The sequence below is a fragment of the Mauremys reevesii genome, linkage group 24 (genome assembly GCF_016161935.1).
Source record: "Mauremys reevesii isolate NIE-2019 linkage group 24, ASM1616193v1, whole genome shotgun sequence".
In the NCBI taxonomy this organism is placed as follows: domain Eukaryota; kingdom Metazoa; phylum Chordata; order Testudines; family Geoemydidae; genus Mauremys; species Mauremys reevesii.
Window position 1 is genome coordinate 12690807 of NC_052646.1, and position 21162 is coordinate 12711968.

At 61.8% G+C, this 21162-nt stretch overlaps 1 protein-coding gene across 2 annotated transcripts in view; it reads left to right on the forward strand.

Moving 5' to 3' along the window:
• Window positions 1–2391: 2391 nt before the first annotated feature.
• Window positions 2392–21162, forward strand: part of KMT2B (lysine methyltransferase 2B) — a 36072-nt gene continuing 17301 nt past the window's right edge. For both annotated transcript variants that reach the window (XM_039512746.1, XM_039512747.1), the window contains exons 1-7: window positions 2392–2557; window positions 7024–7099; window positions 8295–10279; window positions 16038–16136; window positions 16336–16498; window positions 17145–17391; window positions 18582–18637. In XM_039512746.1, the coding sequence (XP_039368680.1) occupies window positions 8402–10279; window positions 16038–16136; window positions 16336–16498; window positions 17145–17391; window positions 18582–18637 (2443 nt within the window). In that variant the 5' untranslated portion in view covers window positions 2392–2557; window positions 7024–7099; window positions 8295–8401. The remainder of the gene's footprint in view (window positions 2558–7023; window positions 7100–8294; window positions 10280–16037; window positions 16137–16335; window positions 16499–17144; window positions 17392–18581; window positions 18638–21162) is intronic.

The following is a 21162-nucleotide window of genomic DNA, read 5'->3' on the forward strand; positions in this document are numbered from 1 at the left end:
CCACGGGTCACTCATTACCCAGCAGCGGGGTGGGACTCATTAGCCCGCAGGAATCCAGGCGACACTAAACTGTCCGGAGTCGCAAGCAGAGAACTGGGAAGTTATCCGGGGGGAGGGGGTGTAAGAACTGGCCCCAGGGCCAGGGACTGGAGAACTGGGGGGCGGGGAGGAATAGCTGGGGTTCATATGGCACTGCCCCTTCTATTCTGCCCCCCCCACCCCTTGGCCCGCTTTGAGTCCCCTGGCCCTGTGGATGCTGCACAGACCCCTCAAGAAGAGTGGGGTTCCCATTGCCATGGGCACTGCTCAGACCCCCCCATCACACTGGGCGCTGCACAAACACTGAGTCAGAGACGCTCCCTACCCCAAAGACCTTCCCGATCTGGACAGACGGAATCTCCCATTACTGGGGAAACCGAGGCTCAACGAGCCACAGCAACCGGAGTGCCTCACCTGCCAGTCCTTCATGTCCCGCTCTCGGCCTGGCTTTGCCAGCTGTGTTGCGGGGCCGATGGCCATTGCGTGTTGCATCCTGTCTCTTGCCCCTTTGTGACCGGGCCCCACAAGCCGTGTGTGGGGTGGGGTGGGGGCAGGGATCACATTTCCTATTAAACGTCTCAGGGATACTGAAGGTCTCTGTTATTTTCTGTTGATCACAAAAGTTCTGTCCCACCCCTGCCCGCAAGACCCTCTGTGGCGGCGCTTTAGACACGGGGCCTTCTCCCCCAGAAGCACCCATCTCCGGGAGTCCCGTGACTGCAGAGTCTCACAAATCCATTCAGACATCACTTCTCACCCACCGGGCAGTGGGTAATACAGCTGAGAAAGGTGCCCCATGGGGTCTCTGCTGTGTTTGTCCAGCACCCCGCACAGACTAGTTAAAAGGGGCATTTGTCATTTGTAGCGCGTGACGTCTCCAGTAAAAGAATGTTCTGCTACTGGGTGCAGGCCCTGCTGCCCCATCCCCTTACAGTGGGACCTCCTCAAGGAGAATCCCCAATGGCCATATGGGGCATATGACACATGGATCGGTGAGATGCCTACTGGCTGGACAACTACTGCAAAATCTGGGGCAGGGGCTGCTCGGCCCAGAACTACATTTCCCACAGTGCATTGCAACATCATGCAGCGCAATGCCTCCTGGGAGTTGAAACCTTTTATGCCCTTCAGCCCATGGGGTGGTAGTGATCAGTGTCTCAGAACTACATTTCCCATAGTGCCCTGGGCTAAGAGTGGGCAGGATGAGCCCAATGTATGCTGGGAGTTGTAGTCTAATTGCCACCCCCAGGCATTGTGAGTGGGAACTGAGGACTTAGGACAGCATTTCCCATGGTACATTGCTGCTGAGTCTGAATGGTGGGCACAGCTGTGCAGATACGGGACCTGCTGGGAGCTGACCTCGCGTTGCTGCATGGGGATGGAAAGGGAGCTGGGGCTGCATATCCCTTCATGCACTGCGTCTCCTACCTGGGCAATGCCTTCAGGGAGCTGTAGTCCTCTCCCCAGCAAAGTGCCATACAGGACTACAACTCCCATAGTGCATGGCGAAATCGCTGGACACCACCACCCCACACGCTTGGCAGCTGCAATGCCTGCTGGGAACTGTAGTCCCCCTCTATTGTCTGTGGATCGAGTTACATGGCGCCTCCCTCTCCAGACTCCATGCCCCATGGTGCCCTGGGGCCAGTGTGTGCCTCAATGCCTGCTGGGAATCGTAGTAACTTAATTACATCTTTCATGCGACAGGAAGAGAGGAGCTGGGGCCACCTATGCTAGGCTACAGGGTGTTTCTCCAAGTGGAGCAATGCCTTCCGGGAGCTGAAGTTTTCTCCCCTTCCTGCAGGCCAGAGAGGACTACAACTCCCATGGTGCATTGAAGAACAGCCCTCCCCCCATGGACTCCAATCCCCATGATGCAACGGAGTTTCTCTCTGAGGCTTTGTAGCGCCAATGCCTGCTGGGAGCTATTATTCATTCCATGTTGCACTCCTCCCCGCCTGGACTCCATCCCCCAGGGTGTCCGGCGGCCGGGCCAGGAGCGGCACCGCAATGCCTGATGGGGGCTGTAGTCCCCGCCCCGCTTTGGCCAATGGGCGCCACCCCCGCCCGGACTCCATTCCCCAGGTAGCCCCACGGCCGGCCCGGGCAGCAAGCGGAGCCGCAATGCTTGCTGGGGGCTGTAGTCCAGGCCCTGCTGCGGCCGATGGGCACCGCCCCCGCCCGGACTCCATCCCCCATGGTGCCCCGCGGCCGGGCCGGGCTGTTATTGCGGCGGCCCCGCCCCCCCCGGGCCAGGCCCCCCCCCAGCGATTAAAGATGGCGGCGGCGGCTGCGGCGGGCGGCGGTGGCTCCGCCTGGGCCCGGGGCCGCTTCCCCGGGCGGCCGGGCGGGGCCGCCCCTGCCCCGGGCCGGGCTGCGCGCGCGCCTGCCCCTGCGCGGCGGGTCCAGCGGGGACGGGCCCGGCCTGGGGACCCGGCGCTTCGGAGCCTTCTGGGCCTGGGCTGGAGCCTGCGCCGCCTGCAGGGCCTGTTGGGCGGGCAGCAGCGAGGAGGAGCCGGTGAGCGGTGGGGCTGGCTGGGGGAAGGGAGTTGGGCGGCTAGTTGGGGCGGGGTTGCAGGGCCTGAGGTGGGAACATGGGGGGTTGGGGCTGGGGAGCAGCTGAGCTTGGGCAAGGCTGGAGCTGCATCCTGGCGGAGATGAACGGGGCTGGGGGCTGATGGGCCTGGGGGTAGAAACTTGGTGGGGAGGGATCCGATAGGAAGGGAACTGGGCGTCTGGGAACTCATGGGGGGGGGGGGGCTGTGGGGAGAGGGCTGCAGCTGAGAGCCTGGGGTATAGTTGGGTGGGATGTGGCATGTAGGAGAGGTTGGGGGATGTGATGGGGCAGTAGGAGGTGGAGCTGGGGGGGAATGTTGGGGAAGCAGTTCGGTGGCTGGGACCCTGGGGTGCTGCTGGGGCAGGGGGTGTGAGCTGAGCCCCCAGGGTGGGGGGTTGGGTGAGGTTGTGCATTGGGGTGCTGGAACCCTAGGGCTGAGGGGGGACTGAACAGTTTCTGGAGGAACTGGGAAGTATAGGGAGAAGCTGCAGAGGGCATCCCTATGGGGAAAGGAGCTGGGGCCCCAGGGCTGGAGGTGTGGGGAAGGTTGAGGGGTGGGAGATCATGGAGGGTCTGTGACTCTGGGGCAGGGGCATCTTGGGGGTGAGCTGGGTGACCTGTGGGGGGTGGGTCCCTGTGGGAGGGGTATGTGCGGGTGCTGGTGGGGAGAGGGGAAAGTTAGGGGGCTTGGTGGACTCTCTAGAGCTGGGTTGAGGGGGCCCCTATGTGGGGCTGTGGCAGGGGCTGCTGTTTGTGGGGCTAGGGAGTTGTGGGGTGCAGCCCCCCAATGTGTAGAGGGGTTTGGCTGCTGCATGATAGGAGGTGGTACCTGGCCAGGGGAGCCCATCCTGAAGGAGTTGTGGGTGCCCCTTGCCTGAACAGTTCTGTCGGGCTGGGGTGGGGCAGACGAGGGTTGTTGGGGAGGAGCCCTGCCCCACATGGTGTGCGTTGGGCAGCAGGGGGCACACACAGTGCCCATCTCACCCTGGCTGACTGTAGCCAGCACTGGGCTCGGCTCATCCCGGCTTTTCCGTGCCCCCCTCTGGAGTTCGGCTTCAGAGTCTGGACAGCAACTTGCAACGCCACCCCCAGCAGCTTCCTGACCTGCCCCGGGCATGGCACCACTCGGAGCCCTCCCTGCACAGTCTGCCCTGGAGTCACATTTGGTTCCTTGTCTGCCCCCACCTCAGTGCATGGGCCCCTCTTTGTGGGCACATACAGATGGTCTCCCCCTCCAGGTGGGCCTGTGTGCAGTGAGGGGTGGGAGGTTCCCCTGTCCTGCGGAACCCCTGTGAACTGTGTGATGCTGGGGCTAATGGCCGGCCAGGTGCCTTTTTCGGGAGCGGGGTGAGTCTCTGGCCCCAGCGTTCTGGTCCCAGGCTCCTCCTGCCGAGGGCTAGTATGGCATGGATGGACTCTCGCTGTGGGCAGGCTGGCTGGTTTGGCTCTGACCTGGCTCCCCCATGCAGTGCAGCGTTGAGAGCCCTGCTGGCCGCAGTCTTGCACGTGGGGCAAGAGCTGCGCTGGAATCGGGAGTCGAACCCCCTGATTAGGGGACAGGCGGTTGGAGCACTGGCACTCTGGAGACCTGGGGTCCGGCCCCGGCTCTGTCACTGGCCTGCTCCCCCTCCATACCTCAGTTTCCCCACCTTTCTAAGGGGGCTGGTGACTCTGCCCTCACTGGAATGTGATTGAAGTTCATGGATGGAGATGTGGGGCTGGCCTAGCACATGGGGGGGTGGGGTCCTGGCCTGAACAGGCCCTTCTTTGCTAGATGCTGAATGTGCTGATCTCTGCCCTGGAGCCTGAGTCGTCACTGTTGTGGCTCTCCGTGTCCACTGGGCCCGGGAACTTGCCTTTCCTGTTTGCTCTGCGTCTCGCCTGGTCACGGGACTCCAGGAGCCCGGCCTTGGACAGAGGTGCCAGCCTTGCTTGAGTGGGCAGCGTTTGGGGCTGGGCCAGTTGCGGTGAGGGCAGGCAGCTGGCAGGGATCCCAGAGGGTGGGAGGGGGCCAGCGCTGGATCAGCCTGCCCTGCAGAATGGCTTGTCTGTCTTCTGTGGGTATGGGGGAGCTGGGTGCCCCCAGCCCACAGGCCTCGGGTTGCCCGGTTGCAGGGGCCTGCGGACAGGGGAGTGCAGCTGTCTTCTGCAGGGGTTGCTGAGAGATGAGACCCCTGACTTGCCTGGAGCTGCAGACTCCAGCAAAGGCACTTGGGATAAAGCCACTACAGACCTGGGGCCCAATTGGAGCCGGTGCCCCTAGAGGGGAAAGGTGCCATGACCCATTTCTTTCCCCCTGAGCCAGCCAGTCCCTGCCCTGGGGCCCGCTCAGAGTTGGAGCCCCCAGAGGAAAAGCTCCCCTGCTCTGTTCCCTGCTCCCGCTATTTCTTGGCTCCATTTCGCTGCAGTTCTGCCAGTGTGAGGTTGCTGGTTCCTGACCTAGCTGGGGATCTTTCAAGGGGCATGTGGAGGTGGCCACCAGTCTCCTGCCCCACCAGCAGAGGGGCTGGTTCTGTTTCCTCCCGGGGGGAGTTACCCATGTACCAGCAGGTGGTGTGGTCTCTTGGCACCCAACCCGAGGAGTTTGTCCAGCCGTAGCTTGGCCTTGTTCTCCTGTTGCCCAGTGAAACGCTGGATGCATCTGACCTCAGGCAGGCCCTGGCTCTTCCCCAGCACACAGGGGAATGTGGTCAGTGCTCTCCGCTGCTTGGGGTGGCATGTGGAGAGGGAGAGTCTGGTGGAATGAGCCTGCGCGATTGCGGCGTGGACCCAGCAGTCCCCATGCTGTGCGCCCTTGAGCTGGCAAAGCAGCCCATTGTGAAGTGCCCACAACAGAGGGGCAGCACCGCCTGGCTGGCAGAGAGGAGGGGGCACTGCTGTGCCGGGTTCACACGCCAGGGCTGCTTCTAGCTTCTCAACTTACCTAACCGCTGGGGCTAGTTGAGCTGAACCATGTTATGCTGGGATGGCTTGTCCCGCACTGAGATGCCGCCACCTCTGGGGCGGGGCAGCTGGAGAACAACCACACATAACTACATGAGGATGCCTTGTCCAGCACTGGACAATGAGATGCACTCACCTGTGGGAGACGCTGGGAAACAGCCACACAGGGATGGCTCATGTGGCGCTGAGATGGGGCACCTGGGGAACAGTCTCTCATTGCCCCTGCTGACATGTTGCTGCTTCTGGGGTGAGGTAGCTGGTGCGGCTACACGATGATGACACGCTCGTGTCTTTGGGTGCCTGCCATGCTCCACTGTGAAGGCAGCTGCATCTAGCGCTGGGTAAGCCTCCCTGTGTGGTGTGTTGTATGCAGCTGTTCCCCAGCTGCTCCGCCCTAGAGGCGGCTGCATCTTGGTGCTGCGGGAGCGTAATCCGTTAAGGCCCTTGCTATCCTTTGGGGCATCTATCAAAGCTGCTAGGGAATGGGCAACATTTCTCTTTAGGCAGAGTATGCTCCCACCCCCATGGCTAGTTGTATCCCCCCAGCATCCCCTGATCCCACATGGTCCTGGGTACAGTGGCATGGCAGCCGGTGTGTGCACAGCTAGGGGCAATGTGCCACCAATTCCCAGACTCCGTGTGTGACCTTGGCCGGTGCTGCGTCTCTCTGTGCCTCAGTTCCCCCCATATGCAGGGGATTGCACACTGGCTGGGGCAGGGCTGTCTCTTGGGTGCCTGTTGCGAGGGTCTTATGGACCGCGTCTCAGTGTGCAGTTAGGAAGCTGGGTGAGTCTGCGCAGGTACAGCAGGAAGCCAGCGAGCCAAAGTTACTTAGTGGTTAATGCTGGGTGGGCTCCACTGCCTGCCCCATTCGGGGGCTGCCGGGAGCACAGCGGCTCGGTCCAGCAGAGGGCTGCTGGAGGAGGGATTGGTCCCAGTGGCCTGTCCAGGCCTCACCCTGGTACGATCCCGCTGGCAATGAATGAGGTGCCTGCCCCATCTGGTGGCTTGAGGGAAGTCTGCCTCCCTGTGACGAGGAGCCCCCCACCCCATAGCTGTAGCATGGAGCTGACCGGGCTCATCTCGTCCCCCCCATGCTGGCCTGGCAGTGCCCCAGTGGCTCTTCCTGATCCTTCACTGTCTCATGGTTAGGCTGTGCCAGCCTCCCCGTCTGGGCGTTTGCTTCCAGCTGTGTGGCATGTCAGTAGGTGGGGCCTGGGGAGGGGGTGTGGGTGGGGCCTAAGGGGTGTGGGCATGGCCACCTCTAGTTCCTCCGAACAGGTGTGTTGGGTGGGGTCTAGGGGATATGGGTGGGGTCATCCTGGGGGGAAATGGGAGGGTGGGACCTGGGCCTATGTGTGGGCCTAGCTTGGTGCTGCTTGGAATAGGTCTGTGTAGCAAGGGGTGGCTGGAGCTTATGTTGGGGGCTGGAGCTTGGTACCCTCCATCTAACCACAGCCCCTTTCTGTTCCCCGCCCCTGCAGGAAGAGTTCCAGGGCTTCCCTCCCGATGAGCCTGTCTCCCAGAGTTCCTTGCGCGCCGCCCTGCGCTCCCAGAGAGGTGAGGGCACCGGCTGGCCTGACCCCATGCGGACGCCCCCTCGATCCAGCACTGGGGAGGTGTCAGCCCTGGCGACCCATGTCCCCAGCCTTCAGTCACATCTCCTGTGCCGTGCTTCTCCACGGGGCCCTTGGCTGTCTCTGCCTGCAGCGGGGCTGCTGCCTGGACGCTACCTCCATCCCGCAGGGGTCAGCCTCGCAGCACGAGGCCTTGCATGAACTCCGATCTTGTGCATTATAACAGTGTCTCTTGGGGGGAGGGAAAATAGCTCCCCCTACCTACCACCATAGGGTGGGCCCAGTTGCACCAGCCGTAGCTCATGCCAGCAGGGGATGGGGAATTGCTGTGTCGTCCCCCCCGTGTAACTGCGGCCCCACTGGGGTCTAGGTGCCAGCTTCGCCTAGCAGAGTTAACGTGGGTGTGGCTGTGGATAAACTGAGACTGTTCCCCACTGTGAACGTGCTTCTCTTCTGCCTGAAACTGCTTGGCCACACCAGCTTCCGGTGGTGCCCGGGACGCAGTGCTGGCTCCAGCCAGTGAACGTGGGAGTCACTTTGTCCAGTGCCCACAGCCCCTCTGCCAGCACCAGCTTTCTGGCTCTGTGTTTGCAGCATGTTTCCAACATGGAAGGGGAGGGAGAGATGCTGGACATACTGGGGCTCTGCCGCTGACTCCTGGCGTCACCCTGAGCAGCTCACAGCTTCTCCCTGGGCCGCAGTTTCCCCATCTGTGAAATGGGGATAATCCACCTCTGGCTGTTCAGACTGTGAGCTCTTTAGGCAGGGCCTGTCTTGCGCTGTGTCTGTGCAGCGCCCAGCACAGGGGGGCCCTGATCTCAGTGGGCAGGGACTGTCTCTGTGTGTCTGGGCAGTGGCCGGCATGCTGAGAGAACCTCGCTCTAACAGCTAGGGGGTGTCTGGGCAGTGCCTGGCACAATGAGGGGATCTCGTCTCAGTTAGGGTGCCCTGGTATGATGAGGGTCCAGTCTCTCTACTGCAGGGCACACAGTGCCACCCCTAGGGTAAGCCAGGTCTTGGTTGGGGTAATAGCTGCTGTCACCCCCCCCCCCCCCCCCCGGCATTGGGGGCCTGGGATGGAGTTGCCGCATGTTAACCACCCTTGCTAGCTGGCTGGCCGCTGTGCGGTGGTGCATGGGTGGGGTCTCCAGTCCACCCCCTCTCATTTCTCGTTGCAGGTGTGTCGCCACAAGCCAGCGGCAGGAAGAAGAGGGACGTGTCCTTGCTTGCGGCCCCCTCCCAGGCGCCGGCCACGCCGAGGAAGGGCGAGGCCCAGCGGGAGCGCATGGTCAGGGCCCTGGCCGAGCTGCTCCAGAGATCTAGGCCCCCGCCGGCCAAGCCCCCTCCAGGCGCCAGCCCCACCCAAGCCACCAGGACGCCTCCCAAGCAGGACCCAGGGCCCTCTGAGGCCATGCCCCCTTCCCCAGCCCCCGGCAGCCCCCCGAGGGGGAAGAGCCATGACCCCATGGTGCCCCACCGGCCGCGAGGCCGCCCTCGCGGCTCCTTCAAGAAGAAGCCGGGAGCCCCTCAGCGGGGTGCCAAGGCTCCCGGCGCTGCCCCAGCGCCCCCCAGGAAGAGCCAGCAGCCTGCCTCTGGTGCCAGCCTGAGCTCCCGGAGGAAGGGCCCTGGGCGTGGGCGGAAGAAATTGCCCCTGCTGCTCAAGTTTGTCTCCAAAGCAAAACGGCTGAAGTCGGGGCGGGTGGTGTTGGCCCGTGCCAGACTAAAGCCCCCCGTGGGCAGGAAGCAGGGCAGCAAGAGGAGGAAGAGCAGCCCACCAAGGAGGGGGGATGTTTTGCCGGGGGACTCCCCCACTCCCCCTGCCCCTGCTCCAGAGCAGCTGCCCCGTGAGGCACCAGCTGAGCCAGCCTCTCCGACCCAAGCCCGGTGGAAGCGCCGGAGACGGGCGCGGCGGCTGGCCTGGCGTGAGGGCGCCGTGGAGGAGAGGCCGGGGTCGCCCCCGTGTCCGGCCCAGGCAGAGGAGGAGTCAGCTGCCCCGGCATCCATCGCCCAGTCCACGCGGGCACAGTGTCTGAAGCGGGGGCGGGGCCGGCCGCCCCTCACCCCCAGTCAGCGGGCTGAGCGGGTGGCGGCTGCCCAGCGGGAGGGGGCTGGCACGGTGGGCGAGGAGCCCCCCGGGCACAAAGCCACCTTCCTGAAGAACATCCGCCAGTTCATCATGCCTGTGGTGAGCGCCCGCTCCTGCCGCCTCATCCGTCCTCCCCGGCGCTTCATGGACGAGCCCCCCCGACGAGCGCCCCGGGCCAAGGCCCCTGAAATGGAGGTGCTGCCCCGTGGGGAGCCCCCGGCCCCACAGCAAGCCCCTGGCCAGGAGGTGGCACCTGGCCAGCCCCCCCGCTCTCCTGACGAGTACCCCTCCCCCCTCTCATCACCCCCTCCTTCCCCTGGCCTCTCACCCCCAGCCTCCCCTCTCCCCAGCCTCCTCGGCAAGCGGCGCTCTATCCTGCGGGAGCCCACCTTCCGCTGGACCTCCCTCAGCACCTCGCCGCCTCTGCCCCCCGAGGCGGGCAAGTCCCTCTTCCAGCTGCCCCCTGAGGAGCCCCACCTCTTCCCGGCTGGCCCCCTCCTGGCCCCCTCCCCGCTGGCCAGGCGGCCCCCGCTGCTCCGGGCCCCTCAGTTCACCCCCAGCGAGGCCCACCTGAAGATTTATGAGTCTCTGACAGTGTCGGCTGAGGAGCCAGAGCCCGTGTGCCTCAGCGAGGCCGGGAAGGACCCCCCACTGTCCCCTGTGCCCCGGCCAGAGCCCCCCTCCCCCCACTACGAGCCCGTGATGACCCGCAGTGGCAAGCGGCTGCTGGGCCGAACCAACCACCTGACCCTGCCCCTCTTTGGGGAGCCCCCCCAGCACCTGCCTGTTCCCCCGGACACGGAGCTGATCAAGATGGAGGACGTGGACGCGCCAGGCGTGGTGCGTAAAGTGGCCATCCGCCGCGTGGCCTCACTGGCCAGCCATGAGTCCGAGGAGGAGGAGGGCTCAGGGTGTGAGGCTGAGGAGCAGGGAGCTGTGGCGCCCGCCCGGGAGGAGGCAGCACCAGCTGCACAGCCGGCCCAGCTGTCTGGCATGGACAAAGTCTACAGTCTGCTGACTCGCGCCAAGGTGCAGCTCTTCAAAATCGACCAGCAGCAGCTGCTCAGATTGGCCCCGGTGAGACAGAGCCCCCTGTTCGGGGGGCGGCACTGGGTGACGGGGGGATGGGTGGAGGGGGGCTGCATATGCTAGCCTGTCAGTCTGCCTTAATAACAGTGCTTCCCGTGAGGCCAGAAGGTGGGGTTGGGAGCCAGGACTCCTGGGTTCTCTTCCCAGCTCTGGGAGGGGAGTGGGGTCAAGTGGTTAGAGCAGGCGGTGCTGGGAGCCAGGACTCCTGGTTTCTTCTTCGAGTGCTTGCTGATGTCCATTCCAGTATGGGTGTGCACGTGTCGCATGCACTGTCGCTATAAGGCTTTTTGCCCCCTAATCACTAGTAGTGTCCGTTGGGTCGACTCTGGTGCCCCCTGGAGTGGTGCCTCCATGGTGCAGTTGGTAGGCACCTGCTGTCTCCTCAGTTGCTTTGTTCTAGACAGAAAGATCTCTCTTGCCCAGCAATAGATCCCCTCATGGGGGTCTTCCTGTAAATAGATTGTAGAACGTGTAAATAGCTTGTTAGCATAAGTATAACGCTAGTTAGTTTTTCCAGTGAGCACCCACCCTGGCCCCAGGGCAGAGTTCAAACAGTGTGCGGAGTGCCAGGCCCATGCCAGTTAGTGACCCTCACATGCACTGCTTGAAGTGCCCGGGAGAGGGTCTCATCCAGGGTAAGTGCCAGATCTGTAGGAACTTCAAACCAAGAACCCAAAATGAGAGAGAATCCATTGAAGTTCCTACTTACGGAGGCGGCACTCTGTCCCGCTTGAGAGCGGTGACTGGACCTGGCACTGAGCGCTCCCTTTCCCAGGTGCGCGCTGGCGTCCGGTTGGCTCCCCAGCATGCTTCTCTGGCACCCAAGAAATCTGCACCGATGACACAGCACTGTTCCCCATCACTGGGGCCGAAAAGAAGTCTGATTGGGGGCACTGGGGGATGAGTGAACTGTGGTGAACCACTGTAACCACCCGGCGGGGTGGGGGACCTGTCAAGTCCAGTACTGAGGAGCTCCCCATGTGGGCTGATCCAAGAAGAGGACGCAAACCTGGCAGCGCCAGAGGCGTATGGGGCAGTGCAAAATCTCTTACCCCTCCAGGTAGCGCTATCTCCAAACTGGGGGCCTACAAGGGACAAGACAGGCACTGCAGGGCCCAGCCTTAAGAGGGTAATCACCAGTCCTGGACAAGCCCGTGAAGATGGCGATGCACCACCCTCCATCTCGCTCATCGTTGGGGGACTCGGCACCCAGGCCATGCTTGCTGCAGCGACGCCTTGCCTAGATGCCGGTCTCATCCCTGGCATCTGGCCAGCAGTTGCAGCACCGCTTCTTGTCAAGGCAAAGTCATTTGGCGCCATCCTGGTCACCTAGCAGCCGGTCCTTGAGCTCCAAATCTCAGGCAGAGTCATGTGCCTTGCATGGGACCGGACCTTGGGCAGATCATACCCACCACAGGGACTTGTCCCACCAGCATGGGGTACTAGCCAATGGCAGATGCTGGACCCTTTGGCCGCGGATGGTCCAGGGCTCCCATGGGAGATGCTCCTTTTTGGCACTGTCAGAGACAAGGGCACCCCCTCCATCCCAGTTGGAAAGAGGATTGGTTCCTGGGGCAGCAATCAGGGGTCCTCAAGCCACATTGGCAGTTCACACGCTGTTCTCACTGGCACTAAACTTTTGTCTTTTGGGGTTTTTTAAACACCTCTGAAAGACAAAAGTTTTGTTGTTCAATTGCCAGTGTAGACATAGCCTAGGGCAGAATTTGCTGCCATGACTGAAGAGGGCAGGGCCATAGCCAAGACATCCCTCCAGCCGGCCCTAGACACGGATGCAGTGGCCTGGGTGATGGCTACTGAAGTTGTAATGAGAAGTTCCTGGCTTTGGTCATTGGGCCTCCCCCATGAAGTCCAGCAGACTGTTCAGGACCTCCCATTCAAAGGGCAGTCCTGACGCCCAGGTGCACAGCCTGAAAGATTCAAGGGGACCTTGAAATCATTGGGCTGCCCCATCCTGGAAACCTTATAAGCCACAGCCCATGGGCCGTTTTTACCAGTCCCACTAGCGGCAGGATTTCAGGCAACAGAGCAATAGGGGTTTCAGGAAGAGACCAGCCTCAATGTCTGCGCATGCGAAACAACTGTCAGGCAACAGACAAAGCTTTTGAGGGGGCACCTGAGGACAGGGCACCAGCCCAGTACCTGGATCTTGGCCTTATGTTTGTGGACCATTGTCCCACTTTTACCAGGCATGGGCCAACATCGCATCCAACTGGTGAGTGCTCTGCATGGCAAAAGTGGGATACGCCGTGCAGTTTTTCTTCCTCCATCCCTCTTCAGGGACCCTTCTCACAAAAATCTCCTGGCCCAGGAGGGTGCAGTTGCTCCTAAGGGCGGGGGCAGTGGTGGAGGTTCCCTGATCCCAAAGTCCAGGAGGGATCTCAGATCTATCCTAGACCTCAAACTTTAACAAGTTCTTAAAGAAGTTGAAGTTCCACATGGATCCAGGGGGCTGGTATGCCGCCCTTGACCTATAGCTCTCTTCTGGGGGCACAGAGATACCGTCGGTGTGTGGCAAACCAGAACCACTGTTAGTTCACAGTTCTGCCCCCCGGCCTCTCAGCTGCCCCAGGAGTGTTTACAGAATGCATGGTAGTGGGAGCAGCTTCTTCAGGAGGAGAGACGTGCAGGTCTGTTCCGACCTGGACAAGGGCTGGTGAGAGGTCAGTCCAAGGGGCTAGTGGGACAACCAGTGGAAATCGTTCTGTCCATTTTCAAGAGCCTGGGACTCCTGATTAATAAGCAGAAGTCCACCTTCATGCCCTTCCAGAGGGTAGAACTCATAGGAGCAATCCTTGACATGACAAGCAAGGGCCTCCCTACCGGAGAGCTGCTTTCAGGGCCATCTCAGCCCTCATACCAGGCCAGATAGCATACTCCACTGCTACAGCCAGGAGCTGCCTACAGCTCCTGGGGCACATGGCCTCCAGCACTCACTGTGGTGCAGCGTGCATGTCTCAGACTCCACCCTCTGCAGCTGTGGCTGGCGTCGGTGTACATTACCGGGTGTCACCCACTAGACAGTGGTCGCTCTTCCCCAGACGATGCTCAATGCCCTTCAGTGGTGGCTGGATCAAGACACTGTGTGTGCTGGGGTTCCCTTTGCAAGGCCCGCACCAACGGTCGAGCTGGTCACAGATGCCCCAGATATGGGGTGAGAGCCCACCTGGGGCCTCTCAGGACACAGGGTCTCTGGACAAAGGAGGAGGTTTGCCTGCATATCATTGTCAGGGAGTGAAGGGCAGTGCGCCTTGCCTGCCAAGCATTCTGCAGCAAGGGCAGATGTGCGTCAGTCCTCACAGACACCACAGCAATGTTCTATGTAAACAAGCAAAGGGGAACCCGATCCTCTCCCCTGTGCCTAAGGTGTTGAAACTCTGAGACTACTGCTTAGCCCACTCCATTCACCTGGAGGCTGCTTAGCTTCCAGGCTCGCAGGCCACCTGAGCAGGTCCTTCACCAGTCACCACCAGTGATCTCTCTGGCTGGACGTCCTGGAGGCTATTTTCCAGAAGTGGGGGTTTCCCCAGGTAGATCTGTCTACAACCAGAAGCAATAGGAAATAACCCAGTTCTGCTCATACCTGGGGCACAGCCTGGTCTCTCTCTGACACCTTCCATCTGCTATGGGGAGGCAGGTTCCTTCTACGCCTTTCCTCCCACACCGTCATCCACAAAGTGCTCCTCAGGGTCAAAAGGGACAAAGCCCCCGTGACTCTCCTAGCACTGGCATGGCCACGCCAGCATTGGTTCACAACCGTGCTGGACCTCTCGATAGATGCCCCAGTCGGTCTCCCAGTGTGGCCGGATCTGATCTCCCAGGGCCAAGGCCTCATGCAGTCTCTGCACTTTCTTCGTGGCTGAGCGAAATGGAGCTGGGCTGTTTGGCACTGGTCCAAGTGGTCCTTATGGGCAGTCGGCCAGAACGGCCTATCTAACATAATGGAAAAGGTTCTCACTCTGGTCACTTCAGAACGGGGTCCCCCTTCTGGAGGCCACACTCCCCTTTAGCCTGGACGACCTGCTCCATCTGAAGGGAGAAGGCCTGGCGGTCTTTTCCATCAGAGTCCACTGGGTGGCAATATTGGCATTCCCCCTCTGGTGAACAGCAGATCAGTTTTCTCCAACTCGATTAGCTCTCGGTTCTTAAAGAGCTTTGAGCGCCTGTATCCGCAGCCTCTGCTTCCCTGGGATCTCAACAGGGTCACTGTTTGAGCCACTATCAGCATGTCCCTTGATTGATTTATTCTGGAGGACCACCCTTCTGGTGGCCATCACCTCGGCCAGGAGGGTGTCAGATCTGGCCTTTCACCTCCGAGCCGCCCTACATGGTCATCTTCAGGGTCAAAGTCTGTGTGTCCTCACCCATCCTTCCTTCTGAAAGTGGTCTCCCATTTCCACAATAGTCAGGACATCTTCCAGTGTTCTGTCTTAAACCTCATGCTAATAAGCATGAACAGAGGCTGCACTCTCTGGACGTTAGACACAGGGCCGGCTGTACCATTTTTGCCGTCCAAGCAAAAAATAAAATAAAATAAAGCCGTTCGGACTGTGCCGCCCCAAGAATGGATGGAATGCCGCCCCTTAGCATGTGCCACCACAGGCACGTGCTTCCTGCGTTGGTGCCTGGAGCCGGCCCTGTTCAGTCGTGCTCAGGCCTTTTACATAGAAAGGACTAGACCCTTTTGAAAGTCCACTCAGTTATTCATTGCTGTTGCAGAAAGGACGAAAGGCAGCGTGGTCTTGGCATGGAGGATCTCCTGGATAATGTCCTGCATCTGCACGTGCTATGGCCTGGCGAAGGTGGCTCCCCCACGCTTAACAGCACACACCACACAGGCACACGCCTCACCAGCGGCGTTCATGGCTCATGCTCTGCAAGGTGGCGACTTGGTCCTCTGTCCACATGTTCATGGGCACTTTGCCCTTACCCCGCAGGCGAGGAACGATGCAGCCTTCAGGGCAGTGCTCCTTCACTCCGTCTCTCAGGAACTCCCACCCCACCCATTGATGGAATGCGTGGGATCCCCTGTGTTGGGATGGCGATGAGCAAGCACTCCAAGAAGAAGAGATGGTTACTAACCCTTCTGTAACTCCTGTTCTTCAAGATGTGTTGCTCACGTCCATCCCCCACCTGCCCACCTGCCCCTCTGTCGAAGTTGCTAGGTGCCTATCTACCCGTGCCGTGGAGGTGCTACTCCAGGGGGCACCAGAGCCCAGCTGACGGATATCACTAGGTGGGGAAAAGTCTTCCAGGCACGATGCGCACACACCCATGCTGGAAGCACTCGAAGAACCACTGTTACGGGAAGGTTAGTAACTGTCTCTCCCCAGCTCTGCAAGGGGGAGTGGATATGAGTAGTTAGAGAAGGGTGTGGGGGGGCTGGGTTCTGTCCCTAACTTTGGGAGGGGGAATAAGTAGGGGGGCGGGGGCTGGGAGCCAGGACTCCTGGGTTCTGTCCCCAGCTCTGGAAGGGGAGTGGCCTCTATTAGAGCATGGGTGACAGGGGTGAAGCTGGGAGCTAGGACTCCGTGGCTCTATCCACGGCTCTAGGAATCCTGGCTCCTAGACCCCACTCCTTTCCCAGAGCAGGGGAGAGAACCCAGCAGTGCTGGGTACCCCATGCCTTAACCAAGCTCCCCCAGAGCCAGGGAAAGGGGTGGGGGGCTGGGTCCCTGTAGCTCTGGCTGTGCCATCACAGCTGCGTCTGCCTGTCTCCTGCCTGCAGCCATCACCCAGCGTCAAATCGGAGGAGAGTGCAGAGGCTGTGCCAGGGGAGGCTGAGCCGGAGCTGGCCAGCACGGACAGGAATGAGACCAGGAAACTGGTATGCTGGGCTGGGAGCTGGATCACTGCCGCTGTGCGTGTGTGTGTGGGAGAGGCGAGGGGGGCACAGCGGTGGGGGGAGGATGTATTTTCTCCAGCCCTGCTCTGTGCACCCCCTCCCAGTGGTTGGGGAGTAGGGCAGCGGCTTGGCCCCGTGGTGCTCTTCCCCTGGCACCCACCCTGTCATGATGTCCCCGCAGGGCCAGGAGTCCCCAGTGCAGGGTCCCCGGATCAAGCACGTGTGCCGGCATGCGGCGGTGGCGCTGGGCCAGTCACGTGCCATGGTGCCCGAGGACGTGCCCCGCCTGAGCGCCCTGCCCCTGCGCGAGCGGGAGGAGATCGCTGCCTCGCCGGCCGCCGAGGGTGAGTATGGAGGCAGTGCCCACTCCTCCGGGGCAGAGCTGGGGCACGACCATCAGTGCTGGCCTTGAGGTGGCGCCAGGGAGTGCTGGGCTGCGTTGTGGGAGGGGGTGTGTCTGTGTGGGGCGGGTGGGGGCTGCACTATGGGGTGGCTTGGCAGGGTGTGTCATGCTGTGGGGGTGGGGTGGTAGGTCTCTAGGAGGGGGCTGCACTATGGGGTGGCTTGGCAGGGTGTGTCATGCTGTGGGGGTGGGGTGGTAGGTCTCTAGGAGGGGGCTGCACAATGGGGTTGCTTGGCAGGGTGTGTCATGCTGAGGGGGTGGGGTGGTAGGTCTCAGGAGGGGCTGCACTATGGGGTGGCTTGACAGGGTGTGTCATGCTGTGGGGGTGGGGTGGTAGGTCTCTAGGAGGGGGCTGCACTATGGGGTGGCTTGGCAGGGTGTGTCATGCTGTGGGGGTGGGGTGGGAAGGCTCGGGGAGGCTGCTGTGCTATGGGATGGCTTGGCAGGGTGTGTCATGCTGCAGGGGCAGGGTGGGAGGGCTCGGAGGGGGGCGCTGGGCTACAGGATGCTGTCCTGCAGGCAGCTCTATGCCCCACAGGGTGGGGCCGGGGTGCCCCATGGTAACCCCCCTGCCATCTCCCCCGCAGAGACCTCCTCGGCCTCAGAGAGTGAGGGCGGGCGAGCACGACGGGGGAAGGTGGAGCCAGTGGCAGTGAAAGCCCCGCCCCCCGTGCGCCGCCCCACCCCCCACCACCATCACTCAGGCAAGAAGAACCGCATGACCCGCTGCGGCAAGTGCAAGGGCTGCCTGAAGCTGCAGGACTGTGGGACCTGCGTCAACTGTCTGGACAAGCCCAAGTTCGGGGGACCCAACACCAAGAAACAGTGCTGTGTGTGAGTGTCCCCGGGGTGCGGGGCGGGGCACCCCGCTGCCAGCCTGGCTTTGGGCAGGGAGTAGGGCGTGGTGGTTAGAGCGGGGAGCTTGGGGCCAGGACTCCTGTGCCCTCCCCCTGACTGTGCCCCTGTGTGGCTTAAGGCAAGTCATGTCACCTGCCGGAGCTCCCTGTATACTGCCCCCACTCCCTCCGCGAGCTCCCCCACAGCGCTGTGTGAGTGCACTCGCTCCTCCGCGAGCTCCCCCACAGCGCTGTGTGAGTGCACTCGCTCCTCCGCGAGCTCCCCCACAGCGCTGTGTGAGTGCACTCGCTCCTCCGCGAGCTCCCCCACAGCGCTGTGTGAGTGCACTCGCTCCTCCGCGAGCTCCCCCACAGCGCTGTGTGAGTGCACTCGCTCCTCCGCGAGCTCCCCCACAGCGCTGTGTGAGTGCACTCGCTCCTCCGCTAGCTCCCTTCACATCACAGGTGATGGACGAAACGCCTCCCCCCTCCCTCCGCGAGCTCCCCCACAGCGCTGTGTGAGTGCACTCGCTCCTCCGCTAGCTCCCCCACAGCGCTGTGTGAGTGCACTCGCTCCTCCGCGAGCTCCCCCACAGCGCTGTGTGAGTGCACTCGCTCCTCCGCGAGCTCCCCCACAGCGCTGTGTGAGTGCACTCGCTCCTCCACTAGCGCCCTTCACATCACAGGTGATGGACGAAACGCCTCTCCCCTCCCTCCGCGAGCTCCCCCACAGCGCTGTGTGAGTGCACTCGCTCCTCCACTAGCTCCCTTCACATCACAGGTGATGGACGAAACGCCTGCCCCGTCCCCCGCGAGCTCCCCCACGGCACTGTGTGAGTGCACTCGCTCCTCCGCGAGCTCCCCCACAGCGCTGTGTGAGTGCACTCGCTCCTCCACTAGCGCCCTTCACATCACAGGTGATGGACGAAACGCCTCCCCGCGAGCTCCCCCACAGCGCTGTGTGAGTGCACTCGCTCCTCCACTAGCTCCCTTCACATCACAGGTGATGGACGAAACGCCTGCCCCGTCCCCCGCGAGCTCCCCCACGGCACTGTGTGAGTGCACTCGCTCCTCCGCTAGCTCCCTTCACATCACAGGTGATGGACGAAACACACACTCCCTGCGTGTTGCTGCTCCCTCCCGCACCCATGGCCCCCTCGCTCTGACCGGCTCTCTTTGCCCTGGCAGGTACCGCAAGTGCGATAAGATTGAGGCACGCAAGATGGAGCGGCTCTCCAAGAAAGGTAATTCAGTGCCGCCGCAGCCTGGTGGGGGTGGGCTGTCAGCCAGGACTCCTGGGTTCTGTTCCTGACTCTGCCAGTGTCTGAGTGGGTGGGTGAGATTCTGTGGCCTGCATTGTGCAGGAGGTCAAACTAGATAATCATAATGGTCCCTTCTGACCTTAAAGTCTATGAGTCTGAGGTCATGGGGCTTGCCTGTGTGCTGGAGACCCCCCCTACCCTGGGTTTGTATATTGAGTGCTGCAGGCAGTGTGTGTGTGTGGGGGAGGGGGGGTCCTTTCTCTTCCTGCCTGCTCTCATCTGGGGCCCATCACATCACAGGTGATGGACGATTCAACTACAGCAAAATTGCCATGGCAGAGCCTGGAGCTCACCCAGTCCCTCGAGGCTCTGAGCTGCATGTTCCAGAGACCTTCAGAGCTCCCCACCCTGCCCCCTGCAGCCCAGCACCCCTCTAGTTCTGCCCTGGAGCGTCTGGGCCTGCCCTCTGCAGCCCTGCACCCCCTAGCATCGCCCTGGGGCGTTGGGCCAGCCCTGCCCCTGCAGCACGGAACCCCCTAGTGCTGCCCTGGGGCACTGGGGCCAGCAGTGGCTTAGGGGAGAGCTCCCCCTACTGAGTGATTTTCCCCCCCCCCCTTCCCTTTGCCACAGTGTCCCTCCTCTGGCCCATAGCAACCCTCTTGAAAATCTCTGGGGTGTTCCTGTCTGACCGCTGGAGCCGGGGGCATTGGGGAGCAGCCTGCATGCCCTCCCCCAGCTGTGGGCCACTCTGAATCTAGAAGCTGTCCTTGCAGAACTCCTGGATTCGGTGGATAGTGGTGCGGGGGGGGAGTTGGAATGGAGCTGCAGCTCTCACTTGCTGCCTCCTTGCTAGATCGCCAGTGTCGTCTTCATGTGTTTTGCAGAGAGGCCCCTGTCCCCTTCAGGAGGGACACCCCCTTGTTCTGCATATGTCTAACCTCCCTGGTTAGCTCCATTCCTCCGACCCCATCCGGGAAAGGCTCCGAGGTTGCAAGTAGCAAGGGCTGCAGTGGCATCTCATTAGAGTTCAGAGTTAACGCAATGACAATTGTGGGGTAGTAGTTAAGGTTCAGGGTTAACACAACCCGAGGTTGCCAGTCTATATAATGGACTTGTTAGGGTTCAGAGCGAACACATCAGCAAGGTTGACACGTTGATTAAGGTTCAGAGTTAACATAGTGTTGAAGTTGATGCACCTTCCTTAAGGTTCTGAGAGAACTTGCTGGCAAGGATGGCGCATGAGTGGCCAGTAAGGGTTGGGGTTTACCTGGCCACGTGCGCCACACAATCCTTGTGGTGAAAGGCCCTGGGCACCCCGGCCCTGTGGCACTGCTGGGCCCAGGGATGCTGCATGTCTTCACCAGGGCATGGCTGCTGAGCTCGGAAATGGCTGGGAAACTTCCCAGGGTGAAACTCACCCCTGGGTGTTTGCTCTGAGGCCAGGGATTGCTGAGCTTGGGGAGGCAGCGTGGCCTAGCGGATACAGCCCCGGGCTGGGACTGAGGAGACCTCTGCTCTGTTCCCAGCTCTGCCACTGGCTTGGTGGGTGAGCGGGTAAGTTATCGCCCCGTGCCTCAGTTTCCCCACTGTGTGGGGTGCTTTGAGCTCTGTGAATGGGGGCGCTGGAGGAGAGCACGGTGTTCTTCTCAGTGCTGCTGGGACCCCCCCCCCTTAGATGCAGCAGGCCCCTACAATCTAAGCAGGCAGAGTGGCACCTGGCCTGCCAGGGGAGGGGGCAGCTTCCAAGCTTGGGCAGGGTCTGTGGGCGCTGCACCTGACCCACCCTGCTGTGGGTAGCCCAGCTCTCCCCACCCGTCCTGTGGCTGAGGAGGGAAACCAGCCCAGCCCCCCCGCCCTGTCCTTTGTCCTCCCTTCCTGCCCCCCCAGCTCACCCAGAGCCGGCCCCTGGGCAGGGGGCAGAGCCCAGCTCCATGGGGCAACAGCAAGCAGGACGGGGGGTTTCTTTCCAGCACGGTGGGGCAGGGAGAGCTGGGGGGCAGGAGGAGGCTGCAAGCAGGTACCTGGGGGGGAGCTGGGGAGGGGGCCTGAGCTGGGGGGCAGACAGGCTGCTCTGTGCTGCTGCCAGTGGGGGAAGGCTCAAGGCCTGTGCATGTGGGTCCCAGCCCCTTGGGTAGGGGAGGAATGGGGGCTGCATGTACGTGGGGAGGGGGAGATCTGTGTGTGGTTGTGAGCCATGTATGGCTTGGGGGGAGAGACAGAATGGGTGGGGTGGAGTCTGGTGCTGGGTGTGTAAGTGGGGGAGGGGGAGCCCTGGGGTGTATATTGATGGGACGGGGGAGGGGAGCCCTGCAGGGCGTTGGGTGGGGGGGAAGCTGTTCACAGAACCAGACCTGCTCCAGCAATAGGCTGGGAGCCAGGACTCCTGTGTTCTATTCCCCCTCCCCCCCCACCCACTTCCCCATGTGGAGCCCCTGCCCCCTCTGTGCTCTGTCTGCAGATCACAGGCTCCTGGGGCAGGGCCCATCCCTACAGCATCTGGGTCAGTG